The sequence below is a fragment of the Meleagris gallopavo genome, chromosome 1, assembly GCF_905368555.1.
Source record: "Meleagris gallopavo chromosome 1, MGAL_WU_HG_1.1, whole genome shotgun sequence".
Classification (NCBI taxonomy): Eukaryota; Metazoa; Chordata; class Aves; order Galliformes; family Phasianidae; genus Meleagris; species Meleagris gallopavo.
The window spans coordinates 158791366-158813457 of record NC_139404.1 but is presented as its reverse complement, the minus strand read 5'-3'; the positions used below and the strand labels follow the sequence as shown (position 1 = coordinate 158813457).

The following is a 22092-nucleotide window of genomic DNA, read 5'->3' as shown; positions in this document are numbered from 1 at the left end:
TAAAACCAGGGCAGGCCAATACAAGCTCTGGCAATCCCTCAGCACTGTGGGTAAGTGATCCATTATTATTAATTGCAAGAATCATTATTAATTGCACTGCTTATTTACTTCACCTTGTCTCTTTCTTACTCTTATGCTTAATGTTCAATACTAGTATAGGTAGCACCTTGATCTTAGGCTCTAAAGACACTTGATCTGTTGAGGTGAGGAAGGTCTCATTCAAGATGATACTCTGCACAGGTTTGGTGGAATTTATCCCTCGGGATTTCCCTTCAGAAGAGTTTTTGAAGCAGAAGAATCACAAAAACTACTAACTTAAGAAGCAGAAAGGTCAACTCAGAGCTTGAAGGAAATCAGCAGACAGTCTGAATAAAGATTGATCCTTTTTTACCAACTATGTGTGTCTGAGATATGAAAGAATCTGTCCTTCCCCTTGCTCTGGTTATTCTTGATTTTTTTTCCTGCACTTTAAACTTCAGAAATTGGTACATATTGTACCTTATTACCTAATTTACAAGCTATAAAACTGTCATGGAGTTAACTAGATCAATCTATGCCCATGACAGGGGCACAGTAGGTCCTGTGCCCCCTCCTCGGCCCCACAAAATGGGAAAGGGAAATGGATAGGGAGATGGGAGCTGGGCTCAAGGAAGGAAAAAAAAAAAAAAACAGCAGCAACAATCTATGGAGGAAAACTTATTTTACTAACTACGATATCAGAATGAAAGATAACACAATATAATACAATCTGATTGAAATTGAGAATAATAAATCAAATAAGATAGGAGAGAGTTCCTGAGACCGAATCAAACCTGAAAAGCTTGGAGCGACTAGGAAAGCACCCTCCAGCACCCACTGCATGTAAGAGACCGCCCCACCCAAAAGGGCCAGATCCCATGACTTCCATAATGTATAGGGATAGGTACCTGGAATTGGAGCATTGAACACTTTAACTCCCAGTGCACTACATGATGTTATGATGTGGAATTCTGAAAACTAAAAAACATAAAACAATGGCAGAAATTATATATCTAAAGCAACAAGGCCCTGTGATTTGAAGGTGGCAGATGACACTTGTGTACAACTTAACAAAGGAAATTTTAACAGAAAGATCAGTTCCAATTGTTCTACTTGATATTATGAATTGCTCTGGGGCCTGGGGGAAGAGGAGGTTTGTTCTTAGTGTTTATCATCAATGATTTAAAAATAAACAGGAAACTTTTGTTGCTTTTCAGAATCTCAAGTTTCCTGAGTTCTGTTTAAAACATTTCAAATACAAAATTGGCTTCTTCAGCAGAGTTAAGGATAATGGAGTACAAGAGCCTCAAATAAAGCAAAACTTGGTTTCTCTAAAATTAAACAGTCTAACGTGATTGCCTTAAAGATATCTAAGTAATGAAAATGTGAGATCACATTAGATGAGAAACAAATGTTTTTGTTTAATTGTTTTTGTGTATGCGTGTGTGCATGAGTGTGTTTTTCTCAATATATTTCTTCTCTGTTTTTGTAAGCAGGGGTTTTATAAGTTTAGGTACTATTTCTGCTGAAGTAGATCTAAAAGCTATTACAAAACTGAGCACAAGCCAATGTCATATTGTCATGAAGGAAAAAAAAAAAAAAAAAAAGATCCTTTTTTCTGTTTTTGTTTTTGCCTGAGGGATAGGTAAAATGCATTTTCCCTACTTCTCAGCATTCTTTAGACATCACATGAACTAGATCTGAGCTCTTTATGTCCGGGAAGGTGTAGACTAATTCAAGAAAATTCATATAGGGAAATAAAGAATAATTAGAGATCAGCTCAATATGAACCAAGATATAAGACAGTTTATTCTAAGGGTATTTCTAGCAATCAAATTTGTTAAACATCTTGATATACAAAGAAGGTAATAATTGTCACCCTCTATCTACAATAACCAAAGAAATAAATTGACCTAAATTGCAGCAAGGAAAACTCAGATATTAAGAAAAGATTCAAAGGATACATATTAAGAAAACATTCCATGTGATAAAAAAGTAGCATAGCCTGCCTGTGCTGGAACTTGCCTAAGCAGTTGTTCTGTAATTCTTCACCTTTCTAAACATGACCTTGACTTGATGACTTGTTTTCCAGTTTTGAGCTCTTATCTGCTTCTCCACTACAGACTTGTATGATAGTGCAGTGGAATTTCTAGGTCACAGCCTGAAGCAGTATGTGAGCATGTGAGTGCCTGGTGTGTGGGTTAGAGTCACTCTGGAAGGGGGGGATTAGAGTCACCCTGTCTGTCTCAGTGATGCTTCTGGGAGCGCATGTGCAATATGAGTCTGCGCAGGTTTCCCTCACCCCTGCCCTTCACCTGCGGCGCGAGAGTATGAACAGGAGAAGGTTGCATTCTTCAGCTTACCCCTTTTTCCAAACTGTTGCTGAGGGGGGTGAATTAATTCCTCTCTGACATATTTTTCCTACAGCGCCTTTATCTCAAATAAAGGCTCTGCCATTGCCTTTGTTTGCTCTACAGATAGTCTTTTGACTAAACCTGATTATCATCACATTCTCTTCTTCAAGTGCTGTGGGTCTACATTCTTGTTGCTGGAGATCTTCAACTTTGTAGTTAACAATAGACAAGATACTCTTATTCGAGCAAGTTTCTTTATGAGCACATTGTAGAAGAAGGTATAAGTCATTGCTACACTGCACAATAATTGATCTAAGACAAGATAAAACAAGAATTTATTAACACGATGTGGGAAAAAAATGAAGCTTTCTTACATAGCAACTCTAGACATTGATACCTTCATTAAAAACAAAAACAAAACAAACAAACAAACAAACAAACAACAAAAAAAACAACCCTCAGAAATAGGAAGCCATTACAAAATCACAGAATCACAGAACTGGAAGGGTTGGAAGGGACTTCCAGAGATCATCGAGTCCAACCCCCCTGCCAAAGCAGGTTCCCTACACCAGGTCGCACAAGTAGGTGTCCAGGCGGGTCTTGAATATCTCCAGAGAAGGAGACTCCACAGCCTCCCTGGGCAGCCTGTTCCAGTGCTCCGTCACCCTCACCGTAAAGAAGTTCTTGCGCACATTTGTGCAGGATTTCCTACGCTCCAGAATTAGATTGTGACTACCACATTTGTTTCCTTATTTGTCATTAGACAGCAGTAAAGAGTTAAGTAGACCAATAAATAAATAAATAAATAAATAAATCAGTCTTCCAATTGTTTGTGTGACCCAGAGACATTTTTTCTTCAGCTTGTTGTAAAATCCCAGTAGAACCTTCTTGACTGTAATTGTTTACTGTGTGTTCCCTCATTCAGGGGTCTGCAAGACAACAGAGCGGCAAGGCAGCTCTCGACCGGGCAGTTCTCGCGAGAGCGGCTGACGCGATGGAGGCGTTGCCAGAGCAACGGCAGGAGATTTAAACAAGGGCAAAGCCAGAAGAAGCCCTTGATCGCCGACGTTCGCTGCTTCGGAGCTGTTCCAGCCAGAACCGCAGCGACTGACCGCGAGGTACAGGAGGGTTTCGGTCGGTTCCCTCATTCAGGGATCCACGAGACAACAGAGCGGCCAGGCAGCTCTCGGCCGGGCAGTTCTTGCGAGAGCGGCAACGCGGCGGGGGCGTTGCCGGGGCAACGGCTCTGCATCCACCCCCTCGCCTAGAAAAAGCCTCAGGGAGACAGAGAGAAGGAGTCGGGGTGTGAGAATCACCCGGGCTGTTTTAACGAGGAGAAACACAAAGCCACTCATACACCGGACTACCCAGCAAGGACGGTTGTTATCACTGTCAAGTGAGTGGTAAGTGCGCGGGCTCCTGTTAACGACCCGGCAACGGGGCGAGGGCAGAGCCAGCACTACCGGCAGCAGGGCAGGGCTGATCAGTCACACCCCATGAAGGCTATCTAGTAGTGTTAGTGTGCCTGCTGGTTTGCAATGGCTGCACCCGGGCAGAAGGCTACCACCACAAACATTGTGGAGACCCAGATGGAAGTCCCATGCTCGCGCAGAAGGAAGACTGCAGCCAAAAAGAATGTGGAGACCCAGACTGAGGTCCTGTTCATGCTTGAAAGGATAGCTGATACTAAGACAAGTGTGGAGACTCAGACTGAGGCCCCAACACAGGATGCTAGTGCACAGGACACTGGCTGTGATGAGTGCCAGAGCCTGGCTTTTGCAGTGCTGGGTGATGGAGGCAGCACTTGTATAAGATGTGACCAGCTAAATGATTTACTCAGCCTTGTGGTCGACCTGAAGGAGGAGGTGGAGAGGCCATAAAGGAGTGTGAGAGGGAGAGTGACTGGTGGTGCCAGTCCCTATCAGCCCCGAGATCTTGGCACACAGCTGAGGCTCTACATGGAGCACGTCACCCCCTGCTGCCTTGCAAACTGGTGGGAGAGGAGAACCAGCAGGCAGACAATGCTGCAGGGTGCCCCCTGTCCTCTCCTCCCCCTAGCAACAATTTGAGAAAGGAGGAGGAGTGGAAACGTATACCGGCTCAGCAAAGTGGGCATCCCCCATCCTGATCATCCTTGGCTCCCCAGGTGCCTCTGCACAATAGGTTTGAAGCCCTGGAACTCGAGGGAGAGGTGAGTGAGGGTGTGGAGGAAGGTCCACCCATGAGATTGCCTCAGGTGAAGTGGTTGACCCCACGCCTCAAGGCTGCCTCCACCCAGAAGGACAGAAGGGTGGTTGTCATAGGCAACTCCCTGCTGAGAGGAACGGAAGGCCCTATATGTCGGCCTGAGCCTACCTGTAGGGAGGTGTGCTGCCTCCCTGGGGCACGGGTCAGGGACATTTCTAGGAAACTTCCTGGACTGATTTGCCCTTCTGATTATTACCCCTTATTGATCGTTCAGGCTGGCAGTGACGAAGCCACTGAGAAAAGCCTCAGGACTATCAAGAAAGACTTCAGGGGACTGGGGTGGGTAGTTGATGGAGCGGGCGTGCAAGTGGTGTTTTCTTCTATACCTTCAGTGGCAAGGCAGGATCTAAAAAACCCACCTCATAAATAAATGGTTTAGAAGTTGATACAAACACAGGAATTTTGGGGTTTTTGACCACGGGGCAATTTACTCAGCACCTGGCATGATGGCTGCAAATGGAAGTAGCCTGTCTCTGAGGGGTAAGAGGATCTGGCAGGACTCATTGAAAGATCTCTGAACTAGGTATGAAGGGGGATGGGGACAAAACAAGAGTCACTGGGGTTGAGCAGGTTGTTCGAGGGCTCGTACCAAACTTGATGGGCAAAGAGAGTGGAGTACACAGGGATGGACTGGGGCAGGAGGATGCTGGGGATGCTGCTGTTCTAGGGGATCCCAGATCCTCTATAAACGTGGTGAGACAGAAAGCCCAGCTGAAGTGCTTTCATACCAATGCACACAGCCTGGGAAATAAGCAGGACGAGTTGGAAACTGTGAGGCACTTGGAAAGTTATGACCTTGTTGCTATCACGGAACATGGTGGGCTGACTCCTATAACTGGAATACCAGCACTGAGGGATATCAGCTCTTGAGAAAGGACAGGCGAGATAGGAAGGGTGGGGGAGTTGCTCTCTATGTCAAAGAGTGGATAGAGTGGGAGGAGCTCCCTCTGAGCAACAGTCAGGAAGAGGTTGAGAGCCTGTGGGTTAGAATTAGGGACAGGTCTAACAAAGGGCAGCTGGTGATAGGCGTATACTACAGACCACCTGATCAAGGGGAGACTGTTGACGAGGCTTTCTTGCTTCAGAGGCAGGACGCTTCGGGCTCACAGGCTCTCGTCCTAATGGGGGTCTTCAACCATCTGGATATCTGTTGGAAAGACCACACAGCAAGCTGCAAGAGGTCCAGGAGACTACTGGAATGCATTGATGATAACTTTCTGGTCCAGGTATTGGACAGACCAACCAGAGATGAAGCGTTGCTGGACCTGCTGCTCACCAATGCGGAGGAGATCATTAAGGGCGTTAAGGCTGGAGGCAGCCTAGGCTGCAGTGACCATGCCCTGGTTGAGTTTGTGATCTCGAGGGATGTGGGCCTGGCAAAGAGTGGCGTCAGGACTCTGAACTTTGGAAGAGCAAACTTTAAGCTGCTCAATGGATTGTTGGCCAAGATACCCTCGGATGCTGTCTTTTAAACCAAAGATGTTGAGGAGAGCTGGCCACTCTTCAAGGATGCCTTCCTGAGAGCACAAGAGCTCTCTGTCCCTCTCAATAAGAAAGCGGGCAGAGGAGGTAGGAATCCTGCGTGGCTCGACAAGGACCTGCTGGGCACACTGAGGACAAAGAAAGGTGCGTACAAGCTCTGGAAACAAGGGCGTGTCACCTGGGAAGAATACAGGAATGCCGTCCGGACTTGCAGACGTGCGATCAGGAAAGCCAAGGCGCGGGCAGAACTGAACTTGGCGAGGGATGTGAAAAACAATAGGAAGATGTTCTACAGTTACACTGGCCAGAAGAGACAGGCCACAGTGAGAGTACCTCCTTTGGTAAATGTAAAAGGAGAACTGGCTTCAACGGACAAAGAGAAGGCTGAGGTACTGAATGAGTTCTTTGACTCGGTCTTCACTGGCGGCCAGGATTCCAGTATTTCTCAGGTTCCTGAGCCCTGCATCCCTAAACCTCTAGGTGGGGGCCGAGGTGGTAAATCCTCCCCCACAAGTGAGGGCAGAGCAAGTCCGTGACCGCCTTATGAGACTGAATGTGTACAAGTCTGTGGGGCCGGATGGCGTGCATCCCAGGGTTCTGAAGCAGCTGGCTGAGATGGTTGCCGAGCCGCTCTCCATCATATTTGAAAAGTTGTGGCTGTCAGGTGAGGTCCTGGATGACTGGAGGAGGGGTCACGTCACTCCCATTTACAAGAAAGAGAGCAAGGAAGACCTGGGGAACTACAGGCCCGTGAGTGTCACCTGTGTGCCTGGGAAGATCGTGGAACAGATCCTCCTGGACATCATGCTTGATCAGATGAGGAATGAGCGTGTGATCCGAGACAGCCAGTATGGGGTCAAGAAATTGGTTGAAAGGCTGCACACAGAGGGTGGTCATCAATGGTTCTATGTTCAGGTGGAGGCCGGTAACGAGCGGCGTCCCCCAGGGGTCTGTCTTGGGACCGGTGCTCTCTAACATCCTTATCAATGACATCGATGACGGAATTGAGTGCACCCTCAGCAAGTTTTCTGATGACACCAAGCTGAGTGGTGTGGTTGACATGGTGGAAGGAAGGGATGCCGAAAAGAGCCACCACAAAGGCTCTGGCCTTGCCGTTAGAGCGTGTCCCATGACTGCAGCCGCCCCTGCTTCACTACGAGTCACGGCCACTTCCAGAGCTCCAGTGGGGTTGAAACAAGCGAGCTTAGCATACATACAGTTCTGCAAGATCTCATGCCATGCAGAAACCATTTCTGGGGGTAAGAGTGCGGGGTTCATTAGGATCTGCGCCTTTGAGCTGATCATAAAAGGGCTTCATGAGCCAAGCAGGAATCCCCAAAGCCCCTCTAACCCATTGTATTGCACCAACCAGCTTTTGAACATCTATACTAACTTCATTTCAAACCAATTCATCAGTCTGCATTTCACTGAATATATTGCACATGAAAGCGAATAATACAAAAATTGTGAAAAATATTGTACTGATTCAATTTCCTCCTTAATTTATTTATTACTATGAATGCATCAACCAGTATGTCAATAAAAAAATGTATAAAAAGAAAAAAGAGTAATTTTTTAAAAATTATAATTCTGACTATGATTTAACTGACAGTATCATGTGTTTTCGTATTACAAGAAACTTTGTTCATTGTAAACTCATATTAAATACAGAATCTGTTATGTATAATTTTATGTTCTCTTTAAATCATATGGAATACTAAGTTTTATAGATCTGGAAATATGTTTAGACAAATGAAGTTTAAAATAAATCTTATACATCAAATTTACAATTGATATATCTTTAATTTCTTTTTAATAAAGAGTAAAGCTAAGTATTTCTCTTTTATTCATTCTGTTTAAGAAATTATAGGAGATGCAGTAGAGTATAGGAAACAGATAATATTTTAAAATTATAGAAGTCAATAATAAAGATACATAGCAAATTTCTTAAGAAGTAGAATATGCCTTTTGCCAGCCTGTCATCACACTAGAACACACTGTTATTCCTGAAGAGTATCTCACAGAGAATAGTGTCATTTTTTTTCAGCAATTATGTATCTGCCTTTCTGACATAAATAATAAATAAAGATTTATAATATAATGCAGGAAATTAATGGAGCATACAAGAGTTTTCCAAGCAGCAGATTGGGCTGAGATCTTTAGAACCTTCAAGAGAAAGTCATATTATTGTCTAATTGAAAATAGGTTATAACTTTAATGTAAAAGTAATATATTTAGAATCTACAGGTACATATTAACAACAAAATTTCTATGTATGGCTCAACTAATGGAGAAGAAAAAAAATAAAAGGAAAAACAAAAGCAAATTGCCAAGGGACAGACAAATGACTAAGCTGTGCCATGTTAGCCGTAGGGCCCATCATTCTAATGTTCTACAGTAAGTAAAAGGAGATTAATATGAAAGAATATAATAGTAAAACAAATGTGAAGTGGTATTTTTCCAGACTGTTCTGCCATTCACCATCAATCTGTTCTGCCATTCACCATCAATCTTGTGCCTGAAGTGTTAATTTTAATTTTTTAAAATAATTTTTAATTTTTTAAATTTATTTTTAATGGTCATCAAGATTTTTCCTGTAAATTTTAAACAAAACAAAATAAGGTGAACCAAACAAAAAATACAGCAAAATGCATTGTGACAGGGTGGTCTGCACCTTAATTATACAAAGTCAGTAAGAGACAGTTGGTCTGAATCTCATTATTGTTTTATTTGTCAGTAACTAAGTCTGTGGTAGTATGTACTACATTTCAGAATCCAGACATCTGCCCTATTCAACAGATTCGTAAGGAATTGATTCCCTGTCATTGTTCTCAGGTACCTTTCATTCTTTCTGTAAGACAAACATTTTGATAATGACATTTGTGCGGATATTTCAACTGATATACTGTGATGGATTTTCAGAGGAGCTGGCTTGAAGTTAGTATAAAAACACAAGAGTGATTCTCAGATACAGATGATATTTCTTCTGAAACTACATGAGATGGAAACTTATTTTAAACTATTCCATGAAAAAATGAAAATATAGTAAAAAATGCTTTCTGCAACATAGCTCTTATTTTTTTATAGCTCATGCTGCCAGCAGTGTTAAATTGGAATAAAAGATGTTCTTCTGCTTGCAATGGAGCTGTTCGTCATCTCTCCTTTTTATCTTCCGGATGTCATTTTCAAGATAACTTCCAGATATACAAGGTTAATCACTGTATTGGCTCAGGAAGCTTGTTTGATGTTGCACTGCTTCACAAGCTACTTATATGATTTATAAGTTTAATTCCCACTTACATTAAATGAGACTGTCCTGTGAAAGGAGATAAATAATTATTTTCATGCCCACAAAAAAAAAAAAAAATCCCCAAAACAAACAAACTAACAAACAACAGCAACAACAAAATCACTATTCAGAATGTTACCTTTGACATTTACAATTCTTAAGTATTTTTTTTTTTTTTTCAGGCAGTCACTATTTAATTATTAATATAAAACACAAATTCTCCAGAAGAATAAATTAAGATATATGTGATCTGTAGATTACAGAAATAACCATAAGAGTTTGGCACTACCTGACTTATGTGAACTGAGGTTAAACTGTCTGCTTTGATACTGAGAGAAGGTTGGAACCTGAGGGTATGGGTGTGCTGTGATGTGCCTGTATTTTATATTATAAAATAAAACAAAGGCAGAGACTAGTCCTTGGCTGCAGAAATAAGGAGACTTGAGGCTAGATAGAACTCATCCCTTTTTATAACCAATTGAATGCATTCATAAAATATTGATGTTGGTTTAAATTTCATCTGCTTCATTTCAGCTCATGAGGTATCCAGTCTTTTTCAATGTAAAATGTTTAAATTGTTAAGATTCAGCTGTATATATTGAGCAGTGCTTCTATAGAAAGGGGTATATGGTACAGGTCTTTGGATACAAATTCAGACAATATGAGAGAATCTGAAAGTTTGAGGTTGTGATCTAGAGGAATATGGACCTGGCAAAGGGCAGAGTCAGGACCCTAAACTTCAGAAGTGCAAAATTCTGGCTGTTTAAGATGTTTTTGGATAAGATCCTCTGGGAAACTGAACTTAGGAACATAGGAACAGAACAAAGATGTCAACTTTTTAAAGACATCTTTCTGAGAGTACAAGAGTTTTCCATCCCCCAGGATAAGAAATCATACTCAACAGGCATCTGTGAGTTGAACTAAGGGAAAAGAAGGACAAGTATAGACAATGGAAGCAGGGATGTATGGCCTGGGAAGAATACAAGGATGCTGAGCTGACATGAAAAGATGGAATCAGGAAAGTAAAGACACAGATGGAAGTGAATTTGGTGAGGAATATGAAAAATAACAGGGGATACTACAGTTACCTTCATCAGAAGAGTAAATTTGAGGAGAATGTATCTCTTCTGATAAATGAGAAGGGAGAGACTTCTTTGTGTCAACAGACACAAAGAAGGCTGAGGTACACAAGTTCTTTTCCTCAGTTTTCACTGGCAGTAGTCAGTATTCTCACATTGCTCACATCCCCACGCGGTTGTTGGGTGATCAAAATCCCTCCCACTGTAAACAAAAAACAAGTTTGATCTCTTCTAATGAAACTGGAGGGGTACAAGTCCATAGGACAGAATGACATGCATCCCAAAGGTCCTGAAGGGACTGGCTGATGTAGATGATAAGCTACTCTCATCATAATTTGAAAAGTCATAGCTGTCAGACAAAAGTCTTCAGTGATTGGAAATTGAGAAACGTTACTCCAATTTTTAAGTAAGGGAGAAAATGACATTAAGTTGAGTGATAACAGCTTATAAAATAAAAGGAAGGAATGATATCCAAAGGGTCCTGGACACTCTTAAAAAATGGGCCCACAAGAAGCTAATGAGGTTGAACAAAGCTAAGTGAAGGTGTTGCATTTGTGTTAGCATAATCCCAGAACTGTGTACAGATGGGAGAAGAACTTCTTGAAAGCAGCCCTGGGGAGAAAGACCCAGGGTACTGGTGGACAAAAAGGTGGACTTGAGCCAGCAGTATGCTAATCAGAAGGCAGATGGTATCCTGGGCTACATCAGAAGAGGGGCGGCCATCAAGGAGAGGGAATTGGCTGTCCCTCTCTACTCTGTCTTTGTGAGGCCCCAGAGGGAGTACTTGTTTAACATATGTATCAGAGACCTGAAGTTATAGAGTATACCATCAGCAAGTTTGCTGGTAATACAAAATTGGAAAGAGTGGCTGTCATGACAGAGAGCCATGCTGCCATTGAATGAAACCTGGACAGGCTGGAGAGAGGAACCTTATGTGATATAACAAGGGCAAAAGTACACCTAGGGAAGAATAATTTCACTCACCAATACAGGGTAGGGGCTGACATGCTAGAAAGGATCTCTGCAGAGAAGGACCTTGGTATCCTGGTTGACAACAGGTTGGCCATGAGCCAGCAGTGTGCCCTTGTGGCCAAAAGGTGAATGGTTTCCTGGGCTCCATTAAAAAGTACATGGCCAGCAGATTGATGGAGATTATCCTCCCCTGTCAACAGTTTACGGGCTGGTTCGGCCCAGTTCCGTGACTAACGGGGCGGAGGGATTTAGCAAAATCCGCATCTCCGGAAAAAGGGAACAGGGGACCCCAAAATAATTAAAAACAGCAGCAACAATCTGAGGAGAAACAAACTAGTTTACTAAATATAGTATCGGAATGCAAGATAACACACCATAATACAACATAATTAGAATTGAAACTAATAAATCAAATATAATGAGAGAGAGAAATGTCCGAAAGGTGGACAGGCTTCACCATAAAGCTGAGGTGAGATGTGCAGTCCAGTTGAGCAGCAGGGAGACAGGAGGAGAGCTGATGAAGAAGAGCACATCAGGTGACCTTGCCAGGAGTTGTATCTCCTCTCTGTGACCGCAAAGTGCCCTTGGGAATGTAGTTCTTTTTCTCTTCTGGACAGGTACCCAGAACTTGAGCATTTCCAGTGCCCCACATGATGTTATGATGTGTAATACTGAAAACCAAAAATCACAAAACCATGACATCCCCCTTTACTTTTCCCTGGTGATGTCATAACCGGTACACTGTATCCAGTTCTGGGCTCTCCATATCAAGAGAGATTGGAAAGAAAGTCCAGAGAAGGGCTACAGAGATGAATAAGAACCTGGAGCTTATGAGCAATTAATTCACTTATGAGTGCACTGGAACAAGCTGCACAGAGAAGCTGTGGAGTCTCCGCATCTGTAGAAATTCAGAGCCTGCCTGAACGCTTTCCTCTGTAACATACACTACGGAAACTGTTCTAGAAGGGGAGGTGGACTAGATGATCTCGAGAGGTCCCTTCCAACCACTATGATTGTGTGATTCTATACTCCATTAATATATCTAAGCATACATAATGCAGAAATGTCCTTATTGATCAGAATATTCTCTTTATCCACTTTTTCATCTTCATTAAAATAAAATTGGTTTAATCACTTTTATTTTATTCAAATTATATTGATTTGCCTTCAGACAGTTTCAGAAAATATTAGATATACTTCTTTCTTATGAAATTTTAAAACATTTTAAAAAACTTGCTGAAATTATCACTTTTCACACACACAAACAAAAACCTCTTTTTACAGGGTGCTTATTTCAGTTCTCTTGCTTCTTGCAGCTAATATCACAACATAAATATAATCCTTGAATGATAGTATATTTTTAATGCGTATAAGAAAATACATTTGAAGTCTAATGAAAAATGTACAGGAAGAACCTTTTATAATATTTCTTGTATAGATTTTTCTTTTAATAATTGATTCTTGCTTACAAAATGGGATTTCCTTGATACCATAGAATATGGAGATGTTTCTGTTAATTTGGTATCGGCCTTGCTAATATTTTAAATAAGCTTTTACGGAACAGACATTGCTCCTTGCAATGCCATTATGTTTTAAACTAACAGAAATTTTATCTTGCGAGTGGGGTTTGTCTTAGCGCTATCTTGAAAGTAAGAAACTAAAGTGACATTTATTATTATTATTATTATTTTTTTTCCCTTTTAAATTTGTCAATGTAGATAACTATCCTTCTATATATAAGTAGTAGGTTAACTTTGACTGTCCTCCAAGTGCCCATCAAGACAATCCTCATCAGGACAAGGAGAGAAAAGACAAAGAAAATGCTCATGAGTTGAGACAAGGACAGAGAAATCATACACTGATTAGTGTCATGAGGAAAACGTATTTGGCTTGGGGAAGATTAATTTAATGTTTTGACAGTGAATAACACAGTCGAGCAATGAGAACTAAAGGCAAACTAGAAACACCTTCACCCTGACCATTCTTCTACCTCCTCTCTCCCTGAGCAGTGCAGGAGAAAAAGCAATGGGAAAAAGGGTCAATCCATAATACTTCATCTCTTCTGAAATTCTGCAGAAAAGGACTAGGAGTTCTGATGCACACCAAATGGAAAATGAGTCAACAATGTGCTCTGTTGCTAAGAAGACTAATGGTATCCTGGTGTTCACTATGAAAACTATCACAATTACATCACGAAAGGCAATCCTTCCTCTCTATTCATTATTGGTGAAGCTGTACCTGAAGAACTGTAACCAGTTCTGGGCCTCCCAGTACAAGAGAGACATGGACATAGTAGAAAGTGTCCAATATAGAGCCAGAAATATTAATGGAAGGACTGGAACACCTTTTCTATGAGAAGAGGTCAAGACAATTGAGACTAAACAGCCTGGAGAAGAGGAGTTTCGGTTGGGACTTTATCAGTTTGTATTAATACCTGAAAGAAGGATGGAAAGGGAATGGAGTCAGATTCTTTTCAGTGGAGTCCAGTGTCAGGCCAAGAGGCACAAATCAAAACATAGGAGGTTCCGTCTGAATATCAGAATGCAGTTATTTTCTGTACAGATGATAGTAATGAAGTCTCCCTCATTGGAGATCTTCAAAAGCCATCTTGATACAGTGCTGGGCAATATGGTCAAGGTATCCTTACTTGAGGGGAATTGTACCAAATGGCCTCCAGAGGTCCAACCTTCCAACCATAACCATTCTGTGATTCCATATTAATCATTTCATAAATTAAGTAGTGACACAAAATGTTCCTGGACTCTGAGAATGATTATCTAACTAGCTTGTGAGAAAAAAAATCCAAGGACAATCTGGCTTCACCTGGCATGATGGCTGCAAATGGATGCAGCCTATCTCCATGGGGAAAGAGGGTTCTAGCTGAGGAACTGGCCAGACTTATTGACAGGTGTTTAAACTAGGTATGAAGGGGGAAGGGGACAAAATGAGGACCGCTGGGACTGAGGGGGCAGTTCAAGGCTCCAAACAGAACTTGATGGGTGAAGACAGTGGAGTTCAAAGGCTTGGAGAGAGGTGGAGGGATGCTGCTTCTCTTAAGTGCCTGTATACTAATGCGCGTAGCATGGGGAATAAACAGGAAGAGCTGGAGTTCTGCGTGCAGTCTCGAGGTCATAATCTCATTGCGATCACGGAGACGTGGTGGGACAGCTCGCATGACTGGAATGTTGTCATGGAGGGCTGTGTGCTTTTTAGGAAAGATCAGCTGGCTAGATGGGGTGGTGGAGTTGCTCTTTATGTGAGAGAGCAGCTAGAATGTATTGAACTACACTTGGGGGAGAGAGACGTAGCAGTGGAGAGCTTATGGGTGAGAATTAAGGGGTGGGCTGGTAACGGTGACACTGTTGTGGGCGTGTACTACAGGCCCTCTGATCAGGATGAGGAGGCTGATGAGGCCTTCCAAAAGCAACTGGATGTAGTGTCACGTTCCCAGGCACTGCTGCTTATGGGGGACTTCAATTATCCAGATATTTGCTGGATGACCAACATGGCCAGGCACGCACGGTCCAGACGGTTCTTGCAGTGCGTTGAAGACAACTTTCTGATGCAGGTGGTGGAGGAACCGACGCGGGGAGGGGTGTTACTGGACCTTATTCTCACCAACAGGGATGGACTTGTTAAGGAAGTAAAGGTTGGGGGCAGTTTGGGTTGTAGTGATCATGAGATGGTGGAGTTCAAGATCCTGAGTGGAAGAAGCAAAGCAAACAGTAGGATTGCTACCCTGGACTTTAGGAGAGCCAACTTCGATCTCTTGCGGGACCTACTTGGAGCTATCCCATGGGCTCGGGTGTTAGAAGGTAAGGGGGCCTCTGAGAGCTGGTCAGCATTTAAACAGCTCTTCTTCCAAGCTCAGGATCGGTGCGTCCCTGTGAGCAAGAAATCGGGAAAAGGTGGCAGGAGATCTGTGTGGATGAGCAAGGAGCTCATGCGCAAGCTCAAAGGAAAGAAGAAGGTCCATGAAATGTGGAAAAAGGGTCTGACCACTTGGGAAGAATATAGGAATGTAGGGCCTGCAGGGATGCAACGAGGAAGGCTAAAAGCCGTCTGGAATTGAATCTGGCTAAAGTGATAAAGGATAATAAAAAAGTCTTCTTCAAGTGTGTTAACAGCAAAAGGAAAACTAGAGAGAATGTGGGCCCCTTACTAAGTGAGGGGGGGGGGGGTCTCGTAGCGGGGGATGCTGAGAAGGCAGAGATACTGAATGCCTTCTTTACTTCCGTCTTCAGTGAAAAGGCATTCCGGCAGGAATCCCACACCCTGGAGGTTAGGGAGAGGGTCTGGGGAATGAGAGACTTCCCTTTAGTCAGGAAAGAGGACGTGCGTGAGCGCCTAGGCAGTACTAAGGTCCACAAGTCCATGGGACCTGATGGGGTGCATCCACGTGTGCTGAGGGAGCTGGCGGAGGTCATTGCCGAATCGCTCTCCATCATTTTTGAGAGGTCTTGGGTAACAGGAGAGGTCCCTGAAAACTGGAGGATAGCCAATGTCACTCCGGTCTTCAAAAAGGGCAAGAAGGAAGATCCGGGTAATTATAGGCCTGTCAGCCTCACCTCCGTTCCTGGAAAGGTGATGGAACAGCTTGTGCTGGATACCATCTCCAGACAACTGGGAGAAAAAGAGGTTATCAGGAGTAGTCAGCATGGGTTCACCAAGAGGAGGTCGTGCTCGACCAACTTGATGGCCTTCTATGATGCTGTCACATGCTGGGTGGATGGGGGAAGAGCGGTAGATGTAGTCTACCTTGATTTTAGAAAGGCCTTTGATACTGTCTCCCACGACATCCTTATAACAAAGCTGAGGAAGTGTGGGATAGACGAGTGGACAGTGAGGAGGGTTGAGAACTGGCTGACTGGCAGAGCGCAGAGGGTCGTCGTTGGTGGTGCAGAGTCTGGCTGGAGACCTGTGACCAGTGGTGTCCCCCAGGGGTCTGTGCTGGGTCCGGTCTTGTTCAACATCTTCATCAATGACCTTGATGAGGGGATAGTGGCCACCCTCAGCAAGTTTGCTGATGATACGAAGTTGGGAGGATTGGCTGACACGCCTGAAGGCTGTGCTGCCATTCAGCGAGACCTGGACAGGCTGGAGAGCTGGGCAGTAAGAAACCGGATGAGGTTCAACAAAAGCAAGTGTAGGGTCTTACACCTAGGGAGGAATAATTGCATGCACCAATACAGGCTGGGGGATGAGCTGCTGGAGAGGAGCTCTGCAGAGAGGGACCTGGGCGTCCTGGTGGATGACAGGTTGGCCATGAGCCAGCAGTGTGCCCTCGTGGCCAAAAAGGCCAATGGCATTCTGGGATGCATTAAGAAGAGCTTGGCCAGCAGGTCAAGGGAGGTGATCCTCCTCCTCTACTCTGCCCTGGTGAGGCCTCATCTGGAGTACTGTGTCCAGTTCTGGGCTCCCCAGTACAAAAAAGACAGGGATCTCTTGGAAAGAGTCCAGCGGAGGGCCACAAAGATGGTGAAGGGCCTGGAGCATCTCTCCTATGAAGAAAGGCTTAGTGAACTGGGTCTGTTTAGCCTGGAGAAAAGATGACTGAGAGGGGACCTGATCCAGGTTTATAAATATCTGAGGTGTGGTGGTCATAGTGAACTGGGTCTGTTTAGGCTGGAGAAAAGATGACTGAGAGGGAACCTGATCCAGGTTTATAAATTGCTGAAGTTTGGTGGTCATAGTGAACTGGGTCTGTTTAGCCTGGAGAAAAGATGACTGAGAGGGGACCTGATCCAGGTTTATAAATATCTGAGGTGTGGCGGCCATAGTGGTGAGGCCAGTCTCTTTTCAGTGGTACGTGGAGACAGGACAAGGGGAAACAAACATAAGCTACAGCATAGGAAGTTTTGCACGAATGTGTGTAAGAACTTCTCCACGGTGAGGGGGACGGAGCACTGGAACAGGCTGCCCAGGGAGGTTGTGGAGTCTCCTTCTCTGGAGATATTCAAGTCTTGCCTGGACGCCTACCTGTACTTTGGCAGGGGAGTTGGTCTCGATGATCTCTAGAGGTCCCTTCCAACCCCTACAATTCTGTGATTCTGTGATTCTGTGGCTTGGCCTATAAGAATGAATATAGCAATTTAATATAAATTTAGATATCTGCCCGCTACCATCTATGCTGTTCTGAATTTTCATGTGGACAAGCGATATAAATAAGTATCTCCAGAATACACCCATCTTATTTATACTATATTTCTATTCTACAGCAAACTGAACTTCATTCTGGAGTTGTTTATTTTTCTGTACAGTATCTGCACTGTGAACCTTGCTCAGAATCTAAAGGATTCTAGATCATTAAACATAAGTTTGAAATGTAACCCAACCTGAAACAGCTGTTAGCTCTTTTTTTGTGTGTGATAAGGATTGGGAGATGATGTCTGTGCTACTGCAGCATTTTTCTACTACATAAATAAAAAGATGTGAAAAAATAAATGAGGTTAAATTGTTGCTTATATAGATAACCACATATTATGACAAAGTTATCCTAATCCATATTGATCTCTTCAGTATTTAATTATTATTTTTGATAGTTTTAAATAGTTTTGTCATCTTTGAGGTAATCTTCATTATCAGATATTTAAACAATAGAAGAGAAATATTTTTTTAGTGTTTCTGTAGTAATCTGGTGTTTTCTTTGTGTCACATTTTTATTTTTTTGCTTTAGCATTCAGGATCTAAATGAAATATTTTTGTTAATGTAAGTTTTATTTTGTTTTGCTACTCTTTTATAAATTTTATTAATTTATTTTTATTTTTATTGGAGAATATTTACAGTAGCCCACTTTTAGTTACTGAATATCAGAAAATAGCAATCTTCATCATTTTGAAGGCTATAAAAGTTGTAAAGTTTATTCTAAATGTCAGAATACTAACAATGTCTATAAATAAGTTTTTTGAGTAGGCCACTTGTCATATGGTAGGAGAAAAATATTTTCCAGCTAAGCCTTCTAATTATTCTGAAATTAAGTCATTATGTTTTATTGGTGTCATTTCCCATCATAGCAAAAAGAGGTTGAGACCCTTTATCTCTTTTGTAAAATACAGATATCCCAGCTTTGTCAATTTTCAAATTAAAAATAAATGAAAAAAAAAAATTAAAATTCAGTAAGGATTTAAAAGAAACAGAAAACCTTAAAGTGCTAACTAAACCACTTCTTTCTGATAGGATTAATGAGTGTTGAACTTCACTAACTTTATATATTTACTCTGAATTAAGTGTTCTTATGTGATGTGCAAAGGAAAGCTAACACAGTCAGGCTCTCCCTGTAATCCTTAGACAAGAACATTTCTCTTTGTATTTCTTAAATTTTTCATTTGTATTTATTTTACCTACTCATCAGATTGTACTTATGTTTTTTTTTTTATTATTATTATTGACTTATTGGGAGAAAGAGAAGCATTTCATACTATCATTGAAATTCACAATTTTAATTTTTTCTTTTTTTTTTTTCTTTTTTTCTTTTTCATTTTTATGAGCCACTGAACTGACATTGCCATGCATTAGCTAGGCTGGCAAAGGTTATTACTATGTCAGATGTTCCAAAATAAACTCAAGGAATTTTATGTATATATTCCAATCCACAGTCTCCATTGCCTTCTGAGTACTCAGTTCTGAATCAACAGATAATATTTTAACAAAGTTCAGCAGGCTTTGGATTTTCATCAATTTAATCATGAATGAATTCTGCCTAGTGTCTCTGTGGATGATGGTTTATTGCAAATTTGTTCTGTCAGGAATATGACAGCACCCTGGTACAATTTGAAAGTTGTTATTCTCTTGCTGTGAGTAGAATGAGCAAAGATAATTTTGATTACCAATTACATGGATTTTAAAAAGGCTGAAACCAATGTAACTGCAGAAGACCCATGGATGGATCTCTCTTCCTGTGTTCTTTACAGAAGTAATAAAATCTTAAAGAATATTTCACCTGCTAATTATGACAGAAATCTACAGAAGTGTGCATACCTTTGAAGCTCTTATAGTTTTCATAAATGAAAGACAATGTGGAGAAATATGATATCTTACTGTTGCTCCTATTAAAAAGTTTTGCTCTTAAGAGCAGTGTTGTAGTAGGCATTAACGAGGAGTCGGGATGTGACGGGATAGGACCTCCCCTGCTCTGCTGTGGGTCATCACGCGTGCTTAAGGGGCGTAGATGAAGCATGTAGGATATATAAATCGCTGTTTAGTCATAATAAACGCCATTTGCAGCATCCTCATATTGGTGTCAGTGCTGCTATGATCCTAGCGAGGGGAGATCGCTAGCCCCCGGCGGACCAGACCTCGAGAACGGGGACAACAAGTGGTGCCCCGTGTGAGGAATGTTGGCCTGTCACCCCCCTGATGTCCCCCAAGGTCTGGTGTGTGACCTGAGGTCCGGAGTGTGGCCTGATCCTGCGCAGGATGGAATCGGTTGTTAAGGTATTGTTGCAGTTGAGTAAGGAGTTGGGTAAGGACTACGGCGGCAGGGATACACCTTCTAAAAAGGAATTGGCTGCCGTAGTGTCCCGCTTGGAGTGGGAGGGGGTGTGTGAGGACCCCAGGGATATTTTGAATCCCCAGAAGTGGGATGAGATTACTTTGCTGCTTGAATCCCCAGAAGTGAGATGAGATTACTTTGCTGCTTGTACAGCACACGATGAATGCCCAATTGGGTGCAGAGTTTAAAACATGGGGTTTGGTGTTAGGGATATTAAAAACAACAGAGGAAAAGGGGGAGGCGACGGGGGCCGTTCGACAGCTTCTCGGGTTTGCCCCGCTGGCGGGGGGAGCAGGAGGCGTGGCTATAGCAGCTGGTGGAGATGGGAGGAGTCAGGGTGAAAGTGTTAACGATCTCCGGAATAAAGGGGAGGATATGGGGAGCGATATACCTTTTAGATGTTCGTGCGGTGCCGTGCCTGGTGAGGGGGGACAAGATGGTGACTACGTTCGACTGCTGCCGACCGCCCCGCCTGTGCCTGATGGAGGGGGATAAGATGCTGACCGCCCACTGCCGTACTGGACCCATCTGTTTGGCTACAGCGGCCACGATATCCTTTAAGGAGATGAGAGAATGCGCAGCCAATCAGGAGTCTCCTCAGCAGATAACTTCTTATCAGTCAAGGACTGAGCCGAGGGGGGCAGGGAGGGGAGATGAAGTGCAGACGTCTTATCAGCCTGACACGGAGCTGAGGGAAGAGAGCAGTGGGGGGGAGGCAGAAGCAGCTTCGTTCTGGGAAACGAAGGCACACTAACAGACTGGGGAAAGATCAGGTCTAGTCTGATAGATGAAGGAAGATCATTGGAAGTTTTCCCGGTTGTTATAAACAATAAAGGAAACCCTGAGTGGGTACCTCTTGATCCAAAGGGCATTACCTGCCTGCTAGACTGCGTGGAGAAGCGAAGCTTGAACTCACCCCTCACCCTGAATGCCTTAGAGGCCATGACATCTGTAGGTCCCCTTCTCCCTCACAGCATAACGAATTTGATGTGTATAGTACTGTCTCCAGTACAGTATACATTATGGTCCTCAGAGTGGATGACAGGATTGCGAGCAGCTATAGGGGCTGTGGAATCAATTCCCGACCACCCATTACATGAGTCCTCATTAATGCGCTTGGTGGGAATGGTCAGGGGAATGGAAGCCCCCCAAAGAGAAGTAGCCAGGCTTAGGCCAGGGGAGCTTATAGCAGCTACAGATACGATGATTCAAGCGTTTAAGAGAGTAGCCAAGGGTGTGGAGCCTGTGGACCCTTGGACCAAAATGATCCAGGGGCCGACGGAATCATTCTCTCCTTTTGCGGACAGGCTCCTGAAGGCCATACAGGGGTCAGAACTCCTGAAATCAGCCCAAGGTCCAGTTATTATGGACTGTCTCCGGCAGCAGAGCCAGCTGGAAGTCAGGGAACTTCTCCGTGCTGCTCCACAGCTTAGTACGCCTGGGGAGATGATCAAGTATATTCTGGATAAGCAAAAGGCAGCATCTCTGACCAATGAAGGGTTAGCGGCGGCTATTGTCGCTGCTGTTGGGGCACGACAGCCCTAGGGGCCATGTTATGGGTGCGGCCAAGCGGGTCACATTAAGGCAAATTGTCCGATCGCGCATGGTGTGTGAGGATCGCGGGGCCCGGCCAGGGGGCCGATAGAGCCAATATGTTGGAACTGCGGAGGCCATGGCCATACTGCCCACCAGTGTCCAAGTAAGAGCATGCTCGGGAGAGATGAACACCATCAGGGAAACGAAGGTGGGAGGGTCCCCCTGGCCCAGGGCCCCTCCCCCATTCCTCTGACTGGGCCAACTCCAGGTCCTTCCCTTGAGTTCATCATGCACCCACAGTGGCGCTGACACTGGATTGTCAGGATCGGCCCCTCATTAAGATCGTGGCCTCGTATGCTGGGGAGTTACCCCCCGACTACACAGGCCCACGATCTATATTTGTTACTGCACTTGTGGATTCTGGGGCAGATGTCACAGTTATATCGGATCACGAATGGCCAAGTGACTGGCCATTGAATACATCTCGTGCAGTGGCGGGTGTGGGAGATTCTCTTCCAGCAAAGAGGGCAAAGGATGAAGTCGAAATCACGTCAATAAACAGGGACAGGACCGTTGAAAAACCTGTCCTGATAACTCCCTTTGTAGCCCAGGTGCCAGGTACG

The 22092-nt window shown here is 43.5% G+C and overlaps 1 protein-coding gene and 1 long non-coding RNA gene across 2 annotated transcripts; one reads left to right on the top strand and one right to left on the bottom strand.

Moving 5' to 3' along the window:
• Positions 1-8647: 8647 nt before the first annotated feature.
• Positions 8648-11965, bottom strand: LOC146545749 (uncharacterized). Its single transcript, XR_014880972.1, has 2 exons — positions 10479-11965; positions 8648-9417 (listed from the first exon to the last, which is right to left on the bottom strand). It is a non-coding gene; the product is annotated as an uncharacterized LOC146545749 (long non-coding RNA).
• Positions 11966-20092: 8127 nt separating this feature from the next.
• Positions 20093-21478, top strand: LOC104917485 (uncharacterized). The gene is made up of 2 exons (XM_085229552.1): positions 20093-20354; positions 20679-21478. Exons 1-2 carry the CDS (start codon positions 20093-20095, stop codon positions 21476-21478), a joined length of 1062 nt encoding a protein of 353 aa, XP_085085678.1.
• Positions 21479-22092: the final 614 nt, after the last annotated feature.

Bases quoted from the DNA above. Each gene is read 5' to 3' on its own strand.
- LOC104917485 (XM_085229552.1), top strand. From the start codon at position 20,093: ATGAATGCCCAATTGGGTGCAGAGTTTAAAACATGGGGTTTGGTGTTA. The intron at 20,355-20,678 runs GTGAGGGGGGAC...TGGGAAACGAAG, and splicing joins TTCGTGCGGTGCCGTGCCTG to GCACACTAACAGACTGGGGA.